Here is a 20,791-nt window from a genome sequence, read left to right on the forward strand (position 1 = left end):
ACTAAGTGTTAAAAAAAATACATTCATCAATCTATTCCAGTAAGGCAGGAAGCTTCTTCTCTATATTTCTTTGTGACTAAGTTTTTTTTCCTTGTTTAGGGTTGGTCAAGAATCATAACACTGAGAATTAAAGGACAAGGTTCTGCACCTTATTTCAAATCCATAGCAATGTGGAGAAATTCATGAATCAGACAAAATGTGGGCGTCATTTGTGGCATCGAAAGACTTTTTAACAAGACAATGAATCATTTGATATTTAGTTGATGTGTCAGGAGAGAAGCTCCAATGTCTAAAGTTCATATTTGCAAAACCTTCTACCGTGGTTAAATGTGGGCATCAGTCTTTCTTCTTTCACCACGAGTTTGAAAATTAAAAAGCATTCGTATGAAATCCTCTTAACTACCCTTTAAAAAGTTTGAAGAGGTAAAATAAGAGAAACCTTTGCTGTAGATGTGTGTGTGCATGTAGCCACTAAAACAGGCAGCAAAGGTTAAACAGAGGCATCTTATACAGCCAAAAGTATGTGGACAACTAAACATTACATGCTAAAAATCACTCAGCATGAGTGAGGTTCATCAAAGATATTGGGTGAAACAACCAGTGCACTCTTTCCTCCCAAAGCTGCCCTATGAGGCATTAGTCAAAGTAAAACTACATTAGAATTGATTGAAAACATGCACATGAAAAACCTTTGTGAGATAATGACTAGTATGATTAATGTATTATTCTTTACTGATGCTTTCATATGTAAGTAGCATTAACTGTTGTACCTTGTGGTGCTATTAATGTTTCATGATAAATATTTTTTTTAAATCTCACGTTTTATTTGTAAAAGTGTTTAACACTGTAACTGCAACTGTGTGAAAAAAAGAAAACATTTTCCCAGTGATATGTAAAGCAGTAAAATTAGTATTAAACTATAATACACAGTGCAACAGTATCAGACCTTGAAAAGGGCTCATGCAAATTTAGGCTACTCTCCACAATACTGAAACAGACCATGAACAACAACCCCAGAACACAGGTACACAAAAGTGTCCATATACATTTGTCCACAGGAACGTCACTGCGTTCAGTGATTCATTCGGGATTCATTTGTTGTGCTTATATCTGGGTTACAGCCTGAAACATCAATCAGCTCACTAGGTCGTTACCTTTTGTGTGATTCATTGGTTCAGCACTGATGTGCGTTCAGACAGCAGCTCACCACATCAGATGGAAAACAGAGCATTGAAACTCACAGCATGCGGCCATTAACATCTCCTGCTGCTCCCATCAAAGAGAGCAGATGCATGAAAAAGTTTTAAGTGAGTTTACCAAATCTGCATCAAGACAGAAATCCTCAGTGTTTGCAACAGATTCCACCTAGAAAAAGCTTGCATACACACACACACACACACACACACACACACACACACACACACACACACACACACATACACACAACACATAAATAATCACCTCATTAACAGACTTATTTTTATCATCCTCTCCTCCCACCTTCACTTCATATCTGTCATACATTTTTTTATGCAAGACTGTATTTTTAAATCGACTAGATACTGAGGATGATGACGCAGATGAAAAAGGAAAGAACCTGTTACATATGCACATGTCCCCTGCACACACACGCACACACACACACACACGCACACGCACACGCACACACACACACACACACACACACACACACGCTGGGCATGACAGACGTTGTGGGGCTCGTGGTGTTGTGCCAGAGCAGGTGAGAATTTGAGAGAGGCTGTTGTGGAGGAGTGTCCCTGTTATTTCAGGTTCAAACTGCCAGAGATATTTCTTTAGCCCCCAGACGATTCTGTCCCGTGTGAAACTTCATAAGCACTGTCAATAACAACATGACAACTCCCACCAGACCATCAGTGTGGTGTGTGGATCACTGAATAATCTGGAAGTCGTTTTTCCCACTTCATTCATTAAATCAGATCAGACCAATGTTAAAACCTTTGGTCAGTTCTGTTCTGTTTTGATGAATGCATTGCTTTTCATTTGAGCTCAAGTCTGCTTCTGTCTCCCCACCAACTGTTGTCCATTATCACCTTTTCCCACTCATTATATCCTGATTGCTTCACAGTGACAGGACATTTTGGATGCAGTAAAATACAAATCTGAAACTACTCAAATGAGTTCTTTAAAGAGGCACTCCACAGATTCACATCCATAAAGTTGGGGTACTTGTAAGGTTAAGATCGCTGCAGCAGAGGCTGAAATACCCTCACTTTTTATCCTTCACTTCCCATAATGCAGCTCAATTGCATCATTCGTCAGACCCTCCTCCTCTAAATGCTTGAAGCTCTCCAACTCCAGGCCCACGGTTCATGACGCAGGAGAATACAACAGATTCCAAGCATAATTTGAGAAAACCCTGATGACAGAAAGAAAGCCACTGAGGAAATAATTCAACTGTTTTCAGGCTGCGTTGTCCCCCTGAAGACAAGTGAACTGATCGTGATGTGTAAAACTTGTGGTGTGTACCTTTGATTTGTAATTAACGTCTACATTTGATTTTTTTTACAATCTGAGCATGTTTATATAAATGTTGACCTGGAAATGCAGGTTTAAAAACATTGATCTAAACAGTAATGAGGTAAAATACTGTGGACATTTTATTACATATCAAAAGACAGATGATGATGTTTGTACAATTCTTTTGTGCAGGTTTGGTATACTGCATATCACTATACCGCCAACTTGTGGTCAAATTTGGAGTTGCTCATGATGATGCTGTGAGAATATCACTAATGTGACCTAAATGGTTTGTAGTGAGTGAAATGTTTGTGGTGGCAGGAGTCTATACCCTCTGAAAATAAGATCCTCTTGGCTTTATTTAACATTAAGCGCAGCACCGTACACGCTACCTATCCCAGCTGTGGAGACAATCTCTTTATTTGACTTTCATTTATATATCTGTGTTTGTGCATTTGATTGCGTTTTATTCTATGCAATTATGTTGTATTTTATCTGGACCATGAGTCTGAATAGTAAGTACATCCATGATACTATCATATCATAGTGGATTTTACATTTTAGTAATGCAGCTGATTATGCAGCATTAAATACATTAGTCAGTTCAAATAGACTTTAAACCTTTAAATAATTAACTGGGAAAAGCCTTTAAATATCATCTAGTGTAAAACACAGATACCAGAGATGTTTCATGTACATTTGTTTCAGTTTAATAGTTTTCGGTTGTTGTAATGCCACCTGTACATTATTCTTCTCAACGGTGGAGAACAGAAATATTTATTTGGGCAAAAGTATCAAAATAGAATAATGCCCTTTACCACTTCACTTAAGTTCATATCAAAAGGCATACTTCATTTATTGGAGCACAATGATAATATTTGCATATTTATAGTTCAGTTTCAACAAAGCTCTTCAGCTATTTGGAAACAAAATACAGAGAAAACATAAAACTGAAACACTCAATTCTTTATATGTCAACATCAGTTGGCAGGTAGGAGTTGACGTAAGAAATTGTGTCACTCTGCTGTATAAATACTAAACACCTGAGAATGACAGGAGTGACATGTGTTTGTAAAACAGCAGAGGGCAGAGCTGTGCTAAATCTGCATCCAGGTGGTCAAGCTTGTGACCCAATCACCTAAAAACACATTTTAATGCCAAATGTAAATAGAGTAAAAGTTGATGACCTTTGCCCCAGCCGAGGGGCTTCACTGCTTCAGTTTCATGTCTGGTGATTGTAATTTTAGCTCCTAGATGTCTCTTACGTCCTTCTAAATGTTTCTCTTTCAGCTTTTTACAATAACAGGAAAACAAACAGACCCCCAAAAACCTTTAGCACCACATGTTGCATTGTAACCAAGTGATTTAGAAAAGCACTCAGATGAAAGTGAAAAAATATAGTGAACAGTGTAAAAATAAAATAAAAAAATAAACTGATATATCTGTGCAAACTTTGTGTAACCTATACAGTCAGAGCAGGCTGGGAACCACATTCAATATAGAAGTGAACAAGCTTTTGGAGTGTGGCGATCGCACTGTGACTGTATCAAAGCCACATTTTACTACAATCTGAGAAGCATTTATGAACGCATGATGTTATGTCCCCCATGTGGCAACACAGCCATAAACACACAAACTGAGGAGGTAACAGTGTCACTGCAGATGTAAAATACATTTGAAGTTTTGTCTCGATTCACAGACATTGAGAGAAGGCAGCTTGGCTTTAGGCTCGCTGCGAGGCCAGACCTCGACAGTGCAGGTAAACGGAGAGGGGATGGATGAAGGCGAGCAGGCTGAGCAGTGTCAGAGCGATGTTCAGCTGGAGGAGAGACAAACATGAGGGGGTGTTTTAGAGATGGTGAAGCTAAAGGCCTGGATTCACAGTTTTTTCACCAGCTCTGTCGTGTACTCACATATAAAGGGTCTCCACCCAGACGTCCATTCACCAGAGTGACGAAGGGATACTGCAGTAAGGCAACCACCGCAGACAGAGCCATGATCAGACCGTAGAGCTTCCCAAAGTGACGAGACGGGAAACTACAAACACAAAGGGACGGCAAGACAAAGAGAAATGACTCATCAGAGCATCAGCACAGAAAACGAGGAACTCATAGAACTTGCATTTTTATTTCTGTCCTGATTAGGGCTTTTAAAACATAGACTATCTCAAGTTGGGTGTGAGCACATGCCCTAACTTTTAGCATTTCCTTTTGAGGTTTGTAAATGATGGTAACTACCTAGCTTAACACTGGCGATCATCATTATTTAGTTTTAAGTTTTGTATGATTTTATTATACACACGTCACATAAAAGACTTTTAGTGTTGGACACAGTTACAGATCTTTTTGAATTTTATCGTGTTTGTAGTTTTGGGTTGTTTTCATGTCTGCAGGTGATATTAATATATAATCCCAACTCTATTATGATATATTTTCTTTCCTGTTAAAGTTACAGTGAGTAGAATTTAGTGATATCGAGTGTTGAAGTTGCATGTTGCAGCTGAACACCCCTCATCTCACCCTCTCCTTCCAAACATTAAAAAGAACCTGTTGTAGCCTTTAGTTGTCATAAAAACTCAAAAGCTGTTTAGTTTGTCCAGTCTGGACTAATGTAAAAAACATGGCAGCCTCCGTAGAGAAAGTCCCCTCCATGTCAATATAAAGTATTTAAATATAAAGGGCCTTTTCTGGGGTAAAGAAAAATAGAATTTGTACAATTTAGATGAAACGAACTAGTGAAAACATCATGAGGATTATTCTACATTAGATTACTGACAATGTAAATTTTGGACACTGGACCTTTAATATGCCATCGTACATCTATAGATGCTTTACTGGACGACTCATAGTTGCTGACAAATACATTAATAAATAATAACAACAATTATAGGCCAATAATGACAATAACAATTATATTTGTGTGGTACTTTTCAATTCAAGTCATAAAGTGGTGTACAACAAACAATATAAATCTCCTTGTAATCAGGTGATTTCTTTTTCAGGAATTACAAATACAAGAAATGAATAAAGCGCTCTCTGTTGTGCAGTCATGTGTTACAGTCCGACTGCGCAAATGTATGTTTGTAAAATGAAGTGTGTCTTAATGCTTATAAAAATGTGTCTACTGTTCTTCTTGCCTCGGGAACACAATGCATTAGTGGGCCCACAAAAGAACTGCTTGTCTTTGTGTGTCTATGTGTATTGATACTCACGCCACACTGAGGAAGGCCGCGTTGCCGCCGTAGAGGAAGGAGCGGTTGAGCACCTGCAGGATGAAGGTGAGGTACTGAAGAGGCAGGTACGGGATGGTGGCACAAACTGAGAAAAACACACACTGCAGCGCTGTCAGGAAGAGAGAGAGCACGGTGGCCCGCAGGTCGGCCTCCTGTTCACTCTCGCCTGGAAACAAACACAGTGTGTAACGCATGTTATCTTAGGATGACAAGAGAACACACATGTTGCAGACTCTGGTTTGGGGGGGGTGGCATGTGCTTGCGGTGATTTGTCATAATTACCCAGAGCAAGAGGTTTGCCCTTGTGTCTGTCCATGATGAGGCCGTTCCAGGGGGCGCAGAGCACCCCACACAGCTGGGTGATGGCAAAGGCATTGATGTACTTGCTCACTGCAGAGAAACACAGGCAATCAGTGTGAAGGAGGAAAGGTAACAATGGTGATTTCATGCTGTTAAGCTCACTAGTGTTTAGTTATAGAGCGGTAAAAAAAGATACGTTTATTTGTAAATAATTCTAAACTAAGCTTGTCTCAAAGGGCTTTAAATACAAGTAATCATTCTATAAAATTGCCTAAGAATCAAATCAATATATTTGCACTTGGATTAACAGTTTACAGAGAACTTTTGGGACTTTACACAAAATATGCCCAAGAAAAAACAACCGCTAAAACAATAAAATATATTTAAAAATTGACCTTTCACCCACTGTCAGCTGGTGTTTGCAACAAATAATTAACGGTATACGTAATGGATAGATATGGATGATGGTAAAAGGGTGGGACACTGGCCTAGAGAGAAACGATAAATATTAAATGCAGATTCATTTAAAAGGAGCTGGTCCAGTGCAGTTATGTGTTAAAGTGCAGGCTGATGTGTGCATGTATGTGTTTACCCAGCGAGGGCTCTCCAGCTGTCAGCCCATCCAGCATGGGGTTGAGGGTGCCGATAAACAGGTAATGTCTGAGCTGCATCACCGACAACCAGAGCAGGTGGAACACAAAGAACCTGGACAGCAAACACTCACGGAAACTCTTCTCTGAGACAGAGGAGGGGACGTCACATGGGACATACAGTCATTCTTTCACATCTGGATGTTTAGATCAGTGCCACAGTAAATTGCACAAACTGCAGTCACACACTCAAACCTTGTTTCACAGGGGCGTCCTTGTCGAGCGGTGCGTGCGTCTCGTCTGTCTCCGTGTTCCCATTCTCCGCCACTTTGGAGCTCAGGGTGGTTGATTTACCGCATGTTATCCTGACAGAGGTCAAAGGTCACAGTGGAGTCAGAGACAGACTGAGGGGACTGTGGGAAATATTCCACTTTTTTTAAGGGGTTAAATTCTAACTCAGAATAATCACACAACAGGATATGATGGATATTTCAACCGAGAGAAGGGATGAAGAAGGTTCTTATCGTTGACCAGAACATTCAGTTTTTTAATCTATTTATAATTCAAACAGGAAATTCTATCCCGCCCAGATTTTGTCTCGTCACAGGTAAAATGAGTTATTATGAGTGTTATTGTTGCAAGTGTAAACATACAGGTCCTAGAAACAGCACATTTTCCCAAACAATTTACAGTAAACAATGTTTTTCTGGAGAGCACAGATCAGAAAATCTTGAATTTAAGTCCCTCCAAGTGAGTGAAGTTGACTAAAAGACACTTTTATAATTGAAAACGTGATTAAACCTTCAATAATCCTTCAAAAACAAATTCAGTTATATTCTGATGTAGATTATATAAGTATATATTTCATGTGATTTTCCTTTTTGTCTTGATAGACAAAATTATGAGCCCTGTTTACACATGACACAGGAGCACATGACACACATGTGAGGGGGTGATGTTTATGGCGTGCTGCAGACTCATACCCGTAGGTGTAGTTATCAGGCAGCGGGTAGGGAATGAATCTTCTAGGCAACAAGAAGAAAGTCCTGAGCACATGAATTATGCTGCAGGCCGCCAGGAAGAGGAAGGCGGATCGGAGGGAGACTCCAACCTCATGTAACAACTGCAGGAGAAAACAAGAGCAGATTGAGATCATCATGAGAAGATGAATAATAGATTCTATCAAAGAGGGCCACGTTTGGATGTTTCTCACCTTGATGATAAAAAACAGGGCTGAGGACGAGTCAAAGGCTCCGTTATAGAAAGTGATGATGGTGGAACGATGTGAGCCGAACAAGTTTCCAACCTGCAGGAGAGAAATTCACATCGTCACAACAGATGAATGTTGTGTCTCTCCCTCTGTGTGATAAAGGCTTTCTCTTTGTAACCATCTCCTATCATTTGATGTGATTTGACATTATTTTTCCTGATTGAGTATGTAGATGTGATCTTGGTGTCACTGCGTCGCTATGATTTAAAAAGCTCAGAGATTGGTCTGAGAAAAGCCCTTTATTCATATTATTGCACTAATTATAGTACTCAAACAGTTCACTGAGGGCAGAGCCTCTTGTCTTTTGTTCATCTAAAGACTTTTATCTGGAGAACATGAGGATCTCAAAGATCATGAGGTCAAACCTTGGGACGAGATGGAGTTAATGATTCTTGATCATGTGTCTATTTAGATTTAGATGTTAGAAACAAAGATACGTGGAGGACATCCAGAAAACAAATATATATATTACTAAATCTAAAAGAATGTGACAGAGTTATTTATTTGTTGCAGGGGAGGAATGTTTAATATTGAGCTAATCTCAACTTTCATTTTCAAAACAATTCAAGAATTTTCTATTTTTGAACATTCCATGAATGTGTGTGAAGTACCTGCATGTTGGTCATCAGAAACAAGATGCCGCCGACTGCCAGGAGGGTGATAGCTGGGAAGAGCAGGTTGGACAGAGCTGATGTAAAAAAGGACAAAATGGGAGAAATGAGGATCCATATCTGTCAGCTGTAACTCTTCAGTCTTTATATTTGATAATTGTTGACAAAATAAGGCAGAAAACCTGACGCAGACAAAGAATTATTTTTCACCTGAAGAGGAGAAGGCCACCATCAAAGTGCCCATGGTGTAAAGAAATCTAGTGGGGGAAAAAATGAAATTCCATAGGCTTCATATTATTCATTTTTAGCATCTCAAAACAGAGAATTTGAGATGCTAATCCAAAAATCGGGTTAAAAATAAATAGAAATCTACACCGTCAGTAATAAAAAGAAAAATGTGACACTCAATACAATAAAAACATGTTCCCACCAAGTTTTTATTCTTTTAATTTCCTTCTCTCAGCCTGTCCAAAGCTAAGATCCACCCTCATCTCATTGCCGCCTCTTCTCTAACTATTTGCATTCCTTAAGTTTTTATTTTTCCTCCACCCTCTTTTAGTGGAAACATATGATGTCCTCAGTGCCCCTTTGTTATTGGGGTTTTAGATAATCTAGGGCAATAAACTGGGCAGTGCACGGTGTTATCTTAAAAAACAGATAAACTCTAAGCCAATGGAAACAGAAACATCTGCAGGAAAAAACATGTTTCTAATACTTCTCCATCTTTAAGTGATTTATGGTCTTATAAACTTTTCGGTTTCTTAATCATTATACTGCTCTTTAGAGATTCTCAAGGGTTTGGTATTTCATATGCTTCATATTTATGTGTGCGTCTGCTGAGAACATCCCTCGAGGTATTCAATGTGAGGAGCAGCCAAAATATCCTTGATTTCACAAAATGTCCCTACTTCTTAGTACTCAAAATAGTCCTTACAAAGTAACAAGTACACACACACATGCACTCCTGCACACAAAGTATAAAGACCTACAATACCCTCGCCTCTCTCCATGTGAGAAAATAGCTTCTGTTGTAAGTAAACAGATTTGTGAATCTCTCTGAGGGTAACACCACAGACAGAGTGAAACCACAGCACAAACACCTCTGCACAGAAGTGTTAGCTTATCCACCACAGGCAGACTGAGTCGAGTCATGCTGGGAGAGGGCAGTGGGTCGTCTATCGTCAGTGAAAACACGTTTGGTTTGGCAGAAGTGTGATGTTGATAGGAGAGGCTGCAGCATCATGATCATAATGGGCATTTTGGTGAAGAAACTGGAGGTTAAAGTGACAGTTATTAAGTAAGTACTAAGTTTTCAATGATTCAATTTGGACACAAAAAAATATGAGTGCAGTAAAAAAAAAATGCAGCAAAATACTTGACCCTGATTATTAACATTTCACCGGAGGTTATCATTACTTCGGCCAAGGAGGTTATTCAATTCAACTTTGTTGCAGAATTACACAAAAACTACTCAATTGAATTTTATGGGACAAGAACCAAGCAAGTCCTCATCAATTTTAGTGTAGATCCAGATCAGGATGCAGAACAAGGAATTTACTTTCACTTTTCTTTAACATTGCAAATGTTTTTCAACATTTCGTTGATTAATAATAATAACAATAATTAGTGAAATAACTTTTAACTAGTACTTTGGTGTTTGGTTATTGCTAACTGAGCAGTTTTTGTCAGATTATTAATTTCCTTTTCTACTTACAGAGTTCTGATACTCTTAGATAGAATCGAAGCTTACATCAATTCAAGTTGTGGGCAGGGTGTGTTATTTCCTGATGCAGACTTAGATGATGCACTTACATTTTGCTAAAGATAAATTCTCGCTGCATTAAATGTTCAGACCTCTTGTTAGTGTACAAGCAGATCAACCCAGCAGGAAACACTTTTTCTCACTAATAATAACATTAACAAACAGCTCATGTTGCTCCTCTTTACTCATCAGTGTTTATCAACCTGACTGTCCTGTACTGAGTAACTATTTGATAAGAGAACCATTCACTCTCGTGTGACGCGTGTGAAGGTATTGTACTCACATTCCAAAGAGCCGGGCCACTGTCGTGCCAAAATGATCAAAGAGGAAACCATTGGGCAACGTTAGGAAATTGTTCATGAAGGAAGCGATGGTGAAGACAAGTGAGAACTGCTCATCCTGTCCACTGCAATCTACACACACACACACACACATTTATTTGAGACGACATTGTTAAACCTTTTGCAGAATAGAATAATTGTATAATACAGACATGCAGAATTCAGAGCTGTGAGTGTGAGGACATCAAACTGACCTAAGACCTGAGTTCCATTGACTCCTGTGGTGTTGACGCACAGATCGCTGAAGTAGCCCTCTGTCTTCAAGATGAAAACAAGCGAAGCCCATCCGAACACAGCTCCAGCAAAACACAGACACTCCACCAGGCCCGTGGCAAAGGTGAGGGTGCGTCGCATTGACAAGCCATTTTCAAAACCAGGCATGGTCCCACTCACACACACACAAACACACAAATGCAGGGGAATAATACAGAAGATCTATATTTTCACCTGCATGGAAATTAACTGCACAAAGTCAGAGATCCACACACAAACACACAGTGCACCTGGTAAAAAGAAAGAAAAGAGAAATATAACTCAGTTTGAAAAGCATTTAAAAAGGATTCACATTTACAGCATCATTACATTTTGATGGTAAAAATCATTGCTTCACATGTCAAAAAGAGCAGGCAAGGTTAAAGTTGCATAAGTGAGACAGGAGCAAAAAATGAAAACATCTGGGCTCAAAACTGGGCTATCCCACGAGCAAAAGAAAGATGAGTTGCAAGAAATTACATAAACAGTAAACCACAGAAGTTATATTGAGTCAGAAACCGGTTGCACATAAAACACAGAAACAGGAGCAGTTAAAATATTAAGATATTCGAATGTTAAATAAATAATCATCTGGTGAAGCCATACAAAATAAATATCCTGCAAAAGAAAAATGTTGTTAATATTCTCTTCTTTCCTCAGTAACTCACTGGTATTCAGGAAAAACAAGTGGGAGTCGGAAAAAGATGCGTTTTCGCAAACCACACCACTTTGCTCTTACTCCACTTCTCTAATTTATATAGTCCAGCTCTTCTCCCTCCTCCCCCTCACTAGATCCCTCCCTTCACAATATACCCCCCCCCCCCCTCCTCGTCCTCCTCTCTAGAAAATCCCTCTTCTTCAGGGCCTGCAAAGAATGAACCCTCCCACATTCCCTGACAGCCAGACACTGGTTTAGCTCTAGATGTGTGAACAAAGCATCCATGGACCTTATCAATTGTCAGCAGGCAGGAAGACAGGGATGCTGCAAGTACCTCATGACTTCCCATGATGCCACAGGCCTCCCAGAGGAAAAACTTGCTGGTCCCTATAACCTTTGTGCAGAATAAAATCATATTTGTACACATATTGCTCCAGGTCAGGGATACCCTGCTGCTGCACATCCCTCCCTGCAGACAGCTCTCTGTGCGTTTCTTTTGTACACCAGCATATTCAACAAGTGACCACACACTGACAGTGTGCTTCACACATCTTTTTGCATATTTGATGTGAAAGACACCTCTCGGTGACAGGGTCAAGGTGTTTTTCATTAAGATTGTATTATATTTTTTTAGGATTATATTTATATATACATAGTACATTTCCCTTTTATTGCTTCTTTTCAGCAGTAAGGTATTAGAAAGTAACAGGAGCATTTTAGCACAGATGTTTGCTGCTGTTCTGTCAGTGTGGGAGCGTAAGGTTTCATCTCCTGCTCCCTTAATCTCCTCTGACTCCTGAGAGGGTCCAGAGAAAGATTTTGGAGAATGCGTCTACGACCTAGTTTGAGCTTTTTGGGGGTAAATGACCACACATTAAGTTCATAGTTAAAGGGCAACACAAAGTACTATCCTGTGTTTATAGCAGCCACTTCAGCAGGTGTGCCTGGTTGGATGAGAGGAAGATTTTTCTTCGTTCTTTCTTTCTTATATTATTTGTATGACTCTGGTTTGTAGGTTGTTTCCATTATCCCTGCCATTAGAAGGTTGTTGCCATGCAACTGTTGCCATTGCAGATGAGCAATCAAAGCATATGCCATCACATAATCTTCATTTGCATGCCAACACTCTTTTTTAATGGCTCTTTTTAATCTGATGTTGGTTTCTTGTGTGAGTGGGATCCATCCAGCTGATGGGGGTCAGCGGAGATGTTGCTGGTCGTTGAGGGTAGAGATGCAAATCAGTGCTGAGAGTCCGACTCCGCTCATGAGATCTAAATGTATATATAACCGCTATCATCACTGCATCATAAGACACAGCTCTCTTTAAACATTCACATCATGTGACTTATAAAAGAGAGAGCTTGCACTTCCTGAAATTTATACTAAAAACCCACAACACCACCACCACCACTTTACACATGTGCATGTGAGTGAGAGCAGACAGAATCTGAGACCTTTGAGACACTTTCTCATATCATCACCAAATCCCATGATCATATAACAAAACATGAATTCATCTGTATAGCTTTTCTCTGAAGCCACAAACATATACAACTTCCTGTTCTGAACCACACATCCATTATTGTCCAACAACTATTGAAATCTACAAAAGCCACAGTGTTGCACTGGGTTGCATTTGCTTTCATTAGACTGAACTTACCCTGACCAACAAGCAACATGGATACGTCCTTAAAACAGACGTGGGGAAGATCTGCTGCTCGGCAACTACAGTATCGATGAGCGACCTGCCTGAGGGCCCTGTGGCAACGATGAACTGCTAGTCCTCTATTGACTCACCATTCCTCCCGCAGTGTGTGTCGTGTTCCTCTTCTCCAATTCATATTCTCGAAATCAGGAGTATGGACTTAGGCCTCACAGCTACATCTAGATGCAGAATGAACCTTAAACAAAGACTCGTGACTCGTGAACTGTGCTTTCACGGTGCACGTCCCAAACAAGTTGATCATTTAATCGCCCGCCTGTTGGCAAACAGTTGGGATTTCTGGGGCTTTTTGTGGGTCTATAAGAATCCAGGTAGTTTATCACTTCGCCTGTTTGGAGATCCGTCCTTTAGGTTGGTTGGTTCCTTCATGATTCTGGAATCTGGAGAATCTCCATTTGTTTAGAATTGAGATCACATCTAGATTAATATTTTTCAAAACTATTTCTCCTTTGGGAGAAAGTAGGAGCGTGTGTTTTGATACAGCCGATGTCACTAATTGAAATGGAGCAGAATCATTGTGGTGTGAATCAGGCAATCTTAAAATGATTCATTTTAGTTAAGGGTAAGGCATGAATGGAGCTGGGGCTCGGAGGAGTGTATGCGTGTGCATGTTTCTATGTTTGCATAAGCAGAACTGACACTCTGCTGTCGTGCGAAACAGTAAGAGCTGATATCAGCAACTTGATATTAATAAAACATGTCATCATATTCAAAGCACAGAGATGAACCACGGGACTCATGTTTCTCCACCTCACTCTCGACTTCTTCTTTCTAAAAATGTTTAGGATGAGGATGAAATGCCACATGATGAGATCTGATGACAAAGTCCTCAAATGATGCAATCTTGTGAATGACAGCGTTTTCACATGCATGTGCATTAATGCTGCACAGGTTAGGTCCATATCACACATTAATGTTCAATGATGATCAAGTACATTTTTCCAGAATATAAGTAAACTTGAATAAATGGGTATAAAGGTTAATGTGAAATGGACTAAACTCAGTGAACTCAGTTTCATTGAATCAGCTCCACTTCGCCCGCCCTCCTGCAGGGTTAAACACACACCAGGTTCATGTTTGAACATTCAAGAGCAGCAGATTTTAACCCAAGAAAAATACTGCACCTCTGTTAATGAGACTCTGTTACACAGACTGTTTGCACCGTGCATGTTACACAGTTACACATTTCATATTGTTTTTTCTCATGCTTGACCGGGTTTGACATGAGGCCATGACTGTAAAGTTTAAGTGAGGACTCTAGTTTTACTCTCGTCACAAAATGATTTTTATGTACTGTATTTGTCTTTTATGTATGTATAACTGCATGAGCAGACGTGTGTGCGGAGGACTGACCTATTTGTTAATCTAAATCTCTAAATCTTAATCTACTTTATGTTTACGATGATGGTTTAAGAGTAAGCAGTAACTCACATCTCCAATGACAGTTGCCTCTGAAATGTATGTCCTATTTCTTCTTGGGATCATCACAGACAGTAGTCCCAAGTAGAATGATGGTGGAATTTAGACGCACACATAAATAATTGAATGTTTAGTGTTTTCATGGCTGGACATTGGAATTATGTCATAGAGCATCGTGCTGAAGAGAGGAAACCCTTGTCACAAGTAAGGAAGTGAAGACAGTATATCAGGCCTGGTAGAGCATCAACAAACATAAAAGTGACGTGCAGAAGTCACAAGAACAGCAACAACTAGAATAGCAATAGAGAGCACAGACCTCCACCAACGCCCAACAGTCCCCTTATAAAACCAAGTTTGAGTTCATCATATCTGGATTTTTAAATGGATCTGCACCAAATTGTGGAAAATGCTAAAATAAATTATCTTTTTTTCCTGGATCAACTCTCTGATCCGGAGCCACACCAATATGTAAGGGGTTCTTTATGTGGTCGTGCCCCACCACTCTACAAAGTTTCAGGGAAATTGGTTGAATCATTTTTTTGCGTAATCCTGCTGACAAACAAACAAATACAAAGCCTGGACGGGTCAAAATTATAACTGTGACCTACTGCTATGGCTGGACCATATGGCGAAAAATTATTTCAGGATAAAATGTTGATATCAGGCAATAATCATCATAACACATGTGATTTCTTTAAAGTTGACAGACTCTTGCCTCTGAGTGAAAGTTGTAGTTTTTGTCTTTAAGCTGACAATGACCAACACTTGATAAATCTGAGGAAAATCAAATATGTCTAACAGTGACAGCCAGTAAACTAATGGTAACATCTAGAAATCTGTTGGGATTCACATTCCACAGTTCTATTTAAAGGGACAGAGTTGAAAATAAATCAGTGGATACAAACAGTAAAACTACAAACAAGTCAACTCTTTACTTACAAACCAGAGCAAAGCAGCTGCACAATGGTGAGAATCAGCAAAACAAACATGTTTAAAGCTAAAGTGTTTGATGGCGTAAAAAAAAATTCTGCACACAGACATATGACATAGTTAATCAGTGGTGTTATGATGAAGTCACTGCACTGGTCAGGACACACACACACACACACACACACACACACACACACACACACACACACACACACACACACACACACACACACACACACACACACACACACACACACACACACACAGTCACACAGTCGTGTGATAAGTCAGAGTCAGGATCAGAGAGAAAAAGCAAAAAGCCTCTGATCTATTTAGCAGTTGTCTGGAGTCTTGTAGTGGGAGGATGTATAGCTTTACTTACGTGGGGCTATGTCCTCCTACCGCAGCCCCATTGTCCACACCATCCACATATTGTTCGTCCCATAAGACGCAGGGGCCCAGTGGGGAGGACCCACATGCTGCGGCCGCTGCTGACAGGATGGGCGTGGGTGCACACACTTCTGTTTTGCCATCAGATAAAAACACATACATGTAAGTCAGCCTCTGTGCTGCTGCTGTTGCTGCTGCTCATCCTGACTCCTCCAGGTCCAAGTGCCCCCTTCCCTTTATACCTTCTCTGGATTCTCTTGAGTCACTTGCTCATGGACATTTTTCAGTTCTTTGAAGGTCTGCATTGCGAAAGTTGCTGATGATCAACATATTAACATATCAAAATGTTTATATACACGGACATATACATGGTTAAAGGAACATTTTCTTCTAAACGGTCAAACTAATGTGAACACCTTTCTCACTTCTCTTTCTTATTTTTCTTACTTGTTCTCTTTCTCTTTTCTCACTCACATAGATTGTTGATCATCTAAAACTGGATTTTAAAAATATAGATTTAAGATTGAATACATCTTTGCAAGATCTTATTTCTGTTCTTCTATTATTTTGTCAATAAAGAACTCAAATATTCAATCAATCGATGCTTAAATCGATCTTTAAGTTTCAAAGAAATGTTTATCTTTCAAAGAAATATGTGAAAATATGCTCTTGTGTTATTTTTCTTTCAGCTCCACGATCTCCAAGAGGCTGCCACTCACCTGTCAGTGTCACAAAATGATGATCAATCTGTTGAACAATCTGCAGCTGATTTACTTAATGAAAAGTGTTTAATGTTAATTAATATCAATGACCCACAAATAACTGTTGCTCTTGATCCACTCATGGAAAGAGGAATGGAGGCATTAAATATTAAATATTTTTCCAGTTTATATCGGATCATATAGTAGATCATGGAGTGTATCTCAGTCTTTGTCTCTTCATCACTATAACCCCTCTATACAGTGACACAGAGGAAGTTACCTTTACTAAGTTTTTGTATGATGGCGCCATCGTGTGACCATTTTGTAAAAACTGCATTACCTTTTTTTTCCCCCTGTAATAAAAAACTGTAAATAAGATACACAATGAAATACTATAGCAACGTTTGAAGTCATTAAATTATTTAATCTTAACTTGTATTTAATGCCACTTTAGACATATAATGAATAATGCACTCTTTACTCCACTCCATGTTACAGTTTGGGATATGAAAAGCAATTTATAATATGTTAACAGATACTGAAGTTGGCAATGAAGAGGAAACATGCAGCTTGTGACCTAAAGCTCATCTTTTAAACATGGAGCTGGTTCTGTTATGGCTCGGGCCTGCATGGCTGCCAGTGGAACTGGCACGCTGGCCTTTACTGAAGATTTTCACTGCTGATGGAAGCAACATGATTTTTTTAAGATCAGATATGAAAACATTTACTCATCCAGCAGCTCTATGATTATCCCAAACATACAAACAAAACAACCAAAGAACTTTTCAGGTTTAAGAAGTGGATTATTTTCTTCTCAGTCTCACTGAGCTGCATCTAGTGGTGTCAATGGTTCAGTCATTGACTGCAGAGAATTTCCAATAAAATATTAAATATGATGATTTTGTTTGACTTAATGTGTCCGATTACTTTTGAATCTCCAGACTTTGAGCACTATATGTTAAAAAAATGATGTTTTCTGACTGAAAAACCAGAACTTTTCATACAACAAAAATAATATAATCATCACATTCTTAGAGAGAATAGATGTATTAAAGTGAGTCAAATTAATAAAATGTAATGCATTACAAGATAAATAATCTAAAAATATTAAAGTACATTTAAAAAAGGTATGTCAAATAATAAAAAAAGGCTAAAATATGAATAAATTGACATATAAATCAGATCAGCCCAAAGTTGGTACTAACGTTGAGTTGTGTGAATGAGAACATGATTTAAGACATCATGTCATAAATGGACAACTGATTTCAGGTTATGATTTCCTATGAAAGCATAATTTGATCATTTCCTCTGTCCATTGAACTAAAGATTTATTCATAACTTAAAAGTGCTGCATGATTGCAATACAATTAAAGTTAATTCTGTGCTGCATTAGGTTCCTACACACCGACAGTTAAAATAATCAGACATAAATAAAACATAATTTTTTTCATTCAACATACAGTAAACAATGAGGTAATGGAGAGACGCAACCAACCTTGTTGCACCTGATCCTCATTCAGACAATGTGCTGAGGTCTGAGCTGTCAATCACCAACAGCTGTCCATTGTTAAACTGGGATTGATCAGGGCCAGCAGCATATATAAACCTGCACCTCCATCTGCTTCTTCAGTGTGAGCCTTCAACATGTTGACTCTGCAATTCTTCTTGGGGTAAGTTGCTGGTCTTGTTTCATGGGCAATTTGTCTGTTTGGGAACTTGTGTTTGATTTTAAATAATTTCAGGGCTTCCCTCTGGGCTCTGCTGATTGTGGACATGTGCTGCGGCCCTGTCAAGAAAGGTAATATCACAGTCTTGTTAAAACATGCGTCAGTAAACTTCATGTCTGAATAACCCTTCTTGTATTCAGGCTTTAATCCTGGTGCATCCTCTCGTGGGAGTTACATGTATCCAAGTCCTCACTCTAACCAGAGGGTGCCTTCCAGCCTGTATTCACCTGGAAATGTGCCTGAAGGTGCTTATCCTGAGGAAGATGCTGCACCATCTTTGCCTATGTCAGAACCGGAGCCTGAGCTAGCTGCATCTGCTGGCTCTGGTTCTTCTTCCAGACCTGTTCAGTTCACAGGCAGTGCAGCGAGGAGAAATCCTGCAGGCCCAACACAGTCAGGAGCTGGAGTTCAATCTGCCCCAAAAGGTAGAATATTTGTCACTTGATAGAAAAGGATTCATGTGCAGATTTATGAAATGCTGATAACTGTTTAGAAGAACTTTTTTACTTTCTACACTTAACTGTTACTAATACTTCAAAACCATCAATGAGTAGAATAGGGCCTGGCCCTGACAGGTGTTCAATGACTGATCAGTTTAAAAATTGTGACAATGATTTTCTGGCAACTTATTAGAGCCTCTGAATTTATCTCTGCACACACCTGTTGTGTAAAAACCTCCTTTGGTAGGATTTTAAATGCAGGCCTTTACTAGATTATTAAAATGCTAATTTCTGTGACCCTTAAATCTCAAGCAAATCTTTTTCTTTTTTTTTCTTCCCACCTCTCTCTAGAGATCAACTGGCTTGTTGCACCTCCTGTCTTTGGTGATGAGGAAACCCCAGATGTTGAATCCAGCAGTGAAATTTATGTGAGTCCCCCTCTTCGACCAGCGTACCAGGCAGGGGAGCTGTCCCATTATGAAAAAAGCACTGAGAGCGGCAACTACCAGTCGGAGACTGAGGAGCAAGCCTCCCTGCCACCACCTCCTGAACCAAAGTATGCTTACATGATTCCTCTCCCTCGGGATGAATCTCGTGAAGAAAGCTACATCAGCCCACCGCAGCCAGGCATTGGACCTGCTAGAGGCTGGATCGTTTATCCTTACTATGACTACAGGTTCCTGACTGGCAACTATCCAACTGGCACATTCAGTCAGTTCAGTAGCAGCTTTGAGCAGGGGAATGACAACTGGAAAGATGCTCACTATGTGAGAGATTACCTTCCCTACCGTGCTCCCTCACAGCTAGTCAACACTCCCACTGAGTTTGAAGCCCCTCTGACCACTGAGGCTCTTAAGGCTCCTGCAAAGGGTGTCTCTAAACGTGGTGGTGCAGCAGCAGCTGTCCGATCCGCTTCTTCCCGTAAAACTGCCATGCGACCACCTTTTGAAAGATATGGTTAGGATTGTCTAACCCAGTCAAGGTAAATTGACAATCTTGCACAAAAGTTCTTCGTCTTTTCTTTTTACTTGTGCTAATGGTGAACTCTTGTCTTTCAGTATGGTTAAGAGGTGGATCCCTCCAGCAGGATTTCACAGAATTCAATAAAAGACCTTTTCATATACTTACGATTCATGAATTTATTGACATGTGAAGGAACTGTTCCACATGGCAGTGTAATTAAATGTTTATGGTGGTGACAATCAAGGAGAAATATTGCTTTAATATGCAGTGTCCTTTGGTCTTAATGTGCATCATGGAGTCTGGAAAGGGATGCATTTGAAAAGTTGATGGGGGGAGAAAAACACACACACACACACGTACCCAAACTATTAGGGGAAAACTGCTATACCAAATGCTCTTTAACCCCACCCCCTTCTGTCAGTTGTTGAAGTCCCTTTTTTTTTTTTTTAACATGGTATTTTTTTAAATGAAATGGCAGAAAACAGAAATATTGGTAGACAAACTTTGCAGTAAAATAAAATTTAAAAAACAGACCATTCTGGTAGATGTCTTCAGAAAACAAGTGTTTGATTTGAAAACCCCTTAAATCAGGGGTCTCAAACTCAATTTACCGGGGGGCTGCAGGAGGTAGAGTCTGGGTGAGGCTGGGCTGCATCAAGTGCTCCACAAAAAAAGGGTTTCAGGTATTCCAAAACATACAACTTATCCAACCATCTCAATCTTTATGATGAACAGTTCTTCAACATCAGCAGTTCTTCAGAACATGAACAGTTTCAATCAAGTGACTAACGCTTCTAATTCGCTTTGGCTAACTTGACAACAAATGCCACCGGAAGCTGTCAGGGCAAGCAGGGCCCACGAAACGACTCGACAAAAAGGTGTGTTTGAGATAAACGCGCAGGCTGCACGAACACTAAACTTTGTCAAGTAGGGGGCCACAAAATATCGTCCAGCGGGCCGCAATTGGGCCAGGAGTTTGAGAC

At 39.7% G+C, this 20,791-nt stretch overlaps 2 protein-coding genes across 3 annotated transcripts; one reads left to right on the forward strand and one right to left on the reverse strand.

Moving 5' to 3' along the window:
• Positions 1 to 3,193: 3,193 nt before the first annotated feature.
• On the reverse strand, positions 3,194 to 18,307 carry slc43a3b (solute carrier family 43 member 3b). Of its 2 annotated transcripts, XM_020086213.2 has the most exons (14): positions 18,174 to 18,307; positions 15,970 to 16,108; positions 10,800 to 11,108; positions 10,548 to 10,677; positions 8,713 to 8,759; positions 8,503 to 8,579; positions 7,835 to 7,927; positions 7,605 to 7,744; positions 6,877 to 6,986; positions 6,624 to 6,767; positions 6,014 to 6,121; positions 5,711 to 5,897; positions 4,413 to 4,536; positions 3,194 to 4,318 (listed from the first exon to the last, which is right to left on the reverse strand). In XM_020086213.2, the coding sequence occupies exons 3-14, from the start codon at positions 10,984 to 10,986 to the stop codon at positions 4,223 to 4,225; spliced, it is 1,443 nt and encodes a 480-aa protein (XP_019941772.1). In that variant the 5' UTR covers positions 10,987 to 11,108; positions 15,970 to 16,108; positions 18,174 to 18,307; the 3' UTR covers positions 3,194 to 4,222. The 2 variants fall into 2 exon arrangements, with proteins under 2 accessions (XP_019941772.1, XP_069387876.1); XM_069531775.1 differs by lacking the exons at positions 15,970 to 16,108; positions 18,174 to 18,307 and adding an exon at positions 11,526 to 11,668.
• Positions 18,246 to 19,968, forward strand: LOC109628820 (uncharacterized). The gene is made up of 5 exons (XM_020086227.2): positions 18,246 to 18,348; positions 18,421 to 18,476; positions 18,546 to 18,830; positions 19,197 to 19,827; positions 19,904 to 19,968. Exons 1-4 carry the CDS (start codon positions 18,323 to 18,325, stop codon positions 19,805 to 19,807), a joined length of 978 nt encoding a protein of 325 aa, XP_019941786.1. The 5' UTR covers positions 18,246 to 18,322; the 3' UTR covers positions 19,808 to 19,827; positions 19,904 to 19,968.
• Positions 19,969 to 20,791: the final 823 nt, after the last annotated feature.

The sequence above is a fragment of the Paralichthys olivaceus genome, chromosome 9 (assembly GCF_024713975.1).
Source record: "Paralichthys olivaceus isolate ysfri-2021 chromosome 9, ASM2471397v2, whole genome shotgun sequence".
NCBI lineage: Eukaryota > Metazoa > Chordata > Actinopteri > Pleuronectiformes > Paralichthyidae > Paralichthys > Paralichthys olivaceus.

Excerpts from the sequence above, each read along its gene's own strand:
- slc43a3b (XM_020086213.2), bottom strand. The coding sequence starts at position 10,986 with ATGCCTGGTTTTGAAAATGGCTTGTCAATGCGACGCACCCTCACCTTT. Across the intron at positions 7,928-8,502 it reads TTCTGATGACCAACATGCAG|GTTGGAAACTTGTTCGGCTC; the intron begins GTACTTCACACA and ends TCTCTCCTGCAG. Across the intron at positions 4,537-5,710 it reads GCGGCCTTCCTCAGTGTGGC|TTTCCCGTCTCGTCACTTTG; the intron begins GTGAGTATCAAT and ends TTGTGTTTGTAG.
- LOC109628820 (XM_020086227.2), top strand. The coding sequence starts at position 18,323 with ATGTTGACTCTGCAATTCTTCTTGGG. Across the intron at positions 18,477-18,545 it reads CTGCGGCCCTGTCAAGAAAG|GCTTTAATCCTGGTGCATCC; the intron begins GTAATATCACAG and ends TCTTGTATTCAG. Across the intron at positions 18,831-19,196 it reads AGTTCAATCTGCCCCAAAAG|AGATCAACTGGCTTGTTGCA; the intron begins GTAGAATATTTG and ends ACCTCTCTCTAG.